The sequence below is a fragment of the Homarus americanus genome, unplaced genomic scaffold (genome assembly GCF_018991925.1).
Source record: "Homarus americanus isolate GMGI-L3 unplaced genomic scaffold, GMGI_Hamer_2.0 scaffold51649, whole genome shotgun sequence".
NCBI classification, from domain to species: Eukaryota; Metazoa; Arthropoda; class Malacostraca; order Decapoda; family Nephropidae; genus Homarus; species Homarus americanus.
The window spans coordinates 25,606-30,714 of NW_024712143.1; the positions used below are offsets into that span (position 1 = coordinate 25,606).

The 5,109-nt window shown below is 39.5% G+C and overlaps 1 protein-coding gene across 1 annotated transcript; it reads left to right on the top strand.

Annotated features, from left to right (window-relative positions):
* The first annotated feature begins 1,650 nt into the window (after positions 1–1,650).
* On the top strand, positions 1,651–2,418 carry LOC121859387 (casein kinase I-like). Its single transcript, XM_042356172.1, has one exon. It carries the CDS (start codon positions 1,651–1,653, stop codon positions 2,416–2,418), a length of 768 nt encoding a protein of 255 aa, XP_042212106.1.
* The last annotated feature ends 2,691 nt before the right edge of the window (positions 2,419–5,109 follow it).

Here is a 5,109-nt window from a genome sequence, read left to right on the forward strand (position 1 = left end):
TTCCGAATCTTGTTTACCGAACACGCTGATTGGTTCAACTGATCACGTTGTGATTGCTTGCGAGAACATGACGTAATATTACTATTTTCTATAATATAATGTGTGGTGAGGGGTAACGACGATCCCAGATACAGTAATGTGTGGTGAGGGGTAACGAAGATCCCAGATACAGTAATTATATTAGAGTAGTCCTCATACTCAGTGAATTTCATTGTTCCTGTCATTAGTTTTATAAATTTCTGAACAATAAACACCATTCAGTGTGTTATATGAGATCACATTAGATTTGTATTTTATCAATTGTAATTTGTATTACTTTAGTTCTGCTAAAATATCGCTAGTAAAATGTAGGTAAGGTATTTAAATACATCCACAATTTATTTATGTGTATTCTACATGGTATTTTAGCCATGAAAAAGCATATTTCCTATAGTCGGTAATTTACCGACAGTCGGAGCAGTGACGTCACGGCTTACCGACTACGTCATCAATTTACCGATTAACAGACGAAGTACCGGATTTGAACCAATCAGCGTGTTCGATAAACAAGACTCGGAAATTCCGACAGCCCTGATAGTGTCTGATGTGTAACGAAGCAGCAGCTCCTTTCTCACCTCCGTCTACACCCCCCTAGTGGGGCAGCGAACAAGCAAACGAGCTGCGGACAACCATCCTGCTCGTTACCACCCTTACATACACTACATCAACTACACTGTCATCTACACTACATCAACTACACTGTCATCTACATTCCATCAACTACACTGTCATCTACACTACATCAACTACACTGTCATCTTCACTACAACTACACTGTCATCTATACACTACATCAACTACACTGTCACACTGTCATCTCACTACATCAACTACACTGTCATCTACACTACATCAACTACACTGTCATCTATACACTACATCAACTACACTGTCATCTTCACTACATCAACTACACTGTCATCTTCACTACATCAACTACACTGTCATCTACACTACATCAACTACACTGTCATCTTCACTACAACTACACTGTCATCTATACACTACATCAACTACACTGTCATCTTCACTACATCAACTACACTGTCATCTACACTACATCAACTGCACTCTCATCTACACTGTAACTACAGTATCATCTACAGTATCATCTACATTACAGCTACACTATCATGTACACTATATGAACTACACCATCGTCTACACTACACCAGCTACACCATCGTCTACACTACACCAGCTACACCATCGTCTACATAATATCACACATTTACTATAATTATAACCTCTACTGTCATTTATCATATACTGTACCTCTTACTATATTTTACCTCCATTAACAAGACTTGACCTAAGTAAGTTGGTCGTGATTAAGTTAAATTATGAATTATGGGTTTCCTGAAAAAATTCTTTGTATCAACTGCGAGGAAGGTGCGCCGAGTCTTGGGGTGTAAAACTCGTCGTGATGACCCACCAGCCCCAGTGGAGGTCTCGCCTGAAGATCTTACAACTAGTTCACCTCTCCTTTCCAACCACTCCTCCCCTCACTCCTCTCCCCATTCTCCTGATTCCTCCACACCCTCTCCTATGCCCTCCTCCCACTCTCCAATGCCCTCCTCCCACTCTCCTATGCCCTCCTCCCACTCTCCTATGCCCTCCTCCCACTCTCCTGATATCTCCAACCAATTCTCCTTCACCTGGTTAAGCTCTGATGAGTTACAAAAAATTCCTCTCATCACCGTGATCAGAGAGGGTAAATATGGGTTGATTTACCTTGCTGTGTATAACAAGGAATTGGCAGTTATGAAAATGTATATCAAGGAAAACCAAGAATGCTTCCTCAACGAGATGGCAGCACACATATCTCTGAATGGAATTGCAGGAGCACCCCGTCTATACGCAGCGTGTCCTGAGGCCTATGCTCTTCTGCTGGAGTACACAGGGATACCCTTGGAGGACTATTTTAGCTGCTGCACACTAAGAAAAAAACTTGAAGTGCTTATAAAAATTGCCGAACGGCTTGGTGAATTACATAAAAAAAACATTATCCACAATAATTTAAAACCACATAGTATAACCCTGACCTTCCAGGGGGAAGAGCCCATCATCCACCTTATTGATTACAGGGTGGCCTCGGAGACAGGGTGTTTGGAGAAAGGGAACTCCCTGCGCCGCTGTAAAAATCCGGGCTACTGGTTGGCGCCAGAATTCGGTAAGGGCGGTGTTCCCTCTCCCACTACCGATACATATTCTTTTGCACACTTGGTGATTGACGTTAAAAACCAAATATTTCATCCCCTCCTCCAGGAGTGCCTCCGAATGGTTGCAGGTGCCACGTGCGGGTTAAACCCCCTCCACCGCGCCCCATTGCCTGAAGTCATCGGCCTAATTCGTTCGTTCTTGCCTTTATCTGATTGATTCCCGCAATAAATATAATATAAATCTTAATAAAAAGTTATAAAAAAAATTGTTTTTCTTTCAACCTAATAAAAATTAAACAACAAGGTTTTATGGAGTATCCATTGACTACCGAAGTATGGACCACCTGACAGGAGGGTAGATGTCACCCACAGCAGGAGAAGGATGGCCACCATGCTTGAAAGAAATCTAAGTACTGTGTAACTAAACAATAAGCATATATTTTTATGGATATTGTTTTGGCTATAACTTGGCTATGGGCTGATAGATCCCTCAAAGCACGAACAAGCTGTGGTGTGTATACTATTAATCCATTTACAAAAATTGTGACCAAGTCCCAGGTTGTTGATCTGACTTTCTGCCTCATTTACACACAATTGCAGGGTCTCAATTGTTTATTTTCTTTGACACCATAACATATATATCGTTTCTCACTCTTGATTTTTTTTTATTTTTCGATTTATTTATTTTTTATTTTTTTCCGGCTCCCCAAGCCCCGATGTAGGTCGGTGACCTGTGTCTGGGTGGGCTTAATGTAAAAAAAAAAATAAATAAATAAATAAAATATATATATATATATATATATATATATATATATATATATATATATATATATATATATATATATATATATATATATATATATATATATATATATATATATATATATATATATAATTTTTTTCCAAGCAGTCCTGGCAGATGCTTCCTGTGTGCTACCACAGGTCACGTTGACTTCCTGTCTGTTCCTCGACATAGGGACCTCCGCCCAGGGCCGGATTCAGGAGTGGGCAAAGTGGGCAGCTGCCCAGGGGCCTCCACACATTACAATATTTTATTTATTTGTTTATTCATTTGGATTATTTTTATTTTCATTCTTTAAAATTCATGTTTATCTATTCCATCACGTAAAACTATGTTCAGCAAGAAGCGTGATAGAAATTAGGCTAGCTACTCCTTGAAATTCATGAATACCTGGTTTTCCTATGAACCGTATATTTTTAATGAATGCTATTGTTTGTGTTGCTAATAATATATTAAGAATTCCACAAATATATATTGATTAAAAATGAACTGCATGGAATAACGAAATTGAGATTAAAAAAAACGAATAAAATATTTTTTTCATTATCACTTCCATTACGAATGCCAATTGTTCAAATTTCAAAATTTTCCCGGGTGGCTTACAGCGCCCCTCGGAACTCCCAGATGCTTAGGCTCGCTTCACTCGCCACCCCACCCTCTTGGGTAGTAATAATGAGGGGGGCCTCCACAAAGAGGCTGCCCATGGGCCTCCACAGGTCTAAATCCGGCACTGCCTCCGCCTCTTCGGTTCCTCTCGCAAGTCGGCGATGCGGGTTGATGTGGATAATGTCTCGTATTGTAAGTCAGTTCGTTGAATCCCTGGGGAAGTTCCTTTCTTCTACCCACGTTTTGATAAGCTCCAGCGACAATGCCTACATGGACCTGCGCCATTCTAACACCCTTTTACCGTCCTGTTTCATATAGGAGCTGTGGATTATGTTGGAATTAATTGTTAACAGTTGGTCATTCCATGGAACAGAGTGTGGCCAGCGTTCTGTCATTCAACTACAGAAATATGTCGTGCTTATTACAGATCTAAGTCAGGTTGGGAGAATACTGTACTGTAATAAAATTACATTACTGCACCCAGGAAACTCGAGCACGAACATTACAAGGCAAAACAAAATAGTAACTCAATTTAAATTCCAATCAAACATCATAAATGTTATACCTCACAAACATAACAAGAATAATTTATATGTTGAGTTGAATACAGGTCAACCACATAACTAAGGAAATTAACTACCCAGACAACACCACGAGAATTGGGGAGGCACCTTCGACGCACAGCAGTCAGTTAGAGTTGAGGAATAAACGGCAGCGCCGCTGCCGTTTATTCCTCAACTCTATGACGTCATTTTTCCTCACGTTTTCGTTGGGCATTAATGGACATTATAAAGCATGAATTTTAGGTATAACTATTGTAATGTCTTGGCAAACTATAAACATACACATACAAAAACCCTACAACCATATAATATTATAACATAACATGGAAACATTAAACACTAATTGAACAAAAGATATCAAATAGAAGTTAGCGTCCTCTGATTTGGTGTAACATTTATACATCGACCCTGAAATTTCACAGCCTCAGACAAGGCTATTAATGAATTAATAGAGGGAGTTTGCAGAGCGTTTCTGGATTTTGTTTTCATTAAATTCAATTTAGAAAATAGTCTCTCTGCATCTGCATTGGATGCTGGAAGAGACAATACCTGCAAAGCAAGTGTACAAAGGTCCTTAAATTGGGAAACACCTACACCGTCCTTAAGTTCCCCTAGTTTTGCATAAACGTCCACTATGTCACTGCTGTCCTTAATCTCGGGTGGTATAGCAATCACATCTAAGTCTCTCCATTGATCATCTAAAACTTGTATACAGCCACTGTATATGCGGGGCACCGCCTTCACTAAGTCGTCTAAGGATGGCATCTCCTTCCTGGATTTATTATCAATACCCTATTTGATGACAGAAATGAACACATCCATAAAAACTTACTGCCAAACTCAAATCTTTGACGCAATTGCACACAAAGGTTTATCATGAAGAGACGACATCTGAATTGTACATCCTTGACCATATTAGGGAGTTCTCTATATTGTT

Bases quoted from the DNA above. Each gene is read 5' to 3' on its own strand.
- LOC121859387 (XM_042356172.1), top strand. From the start codon at position 1,651: ATGCCCTCCTCCCACTCTCCTGATATCTCCAACCAATTCTCCTTCACC.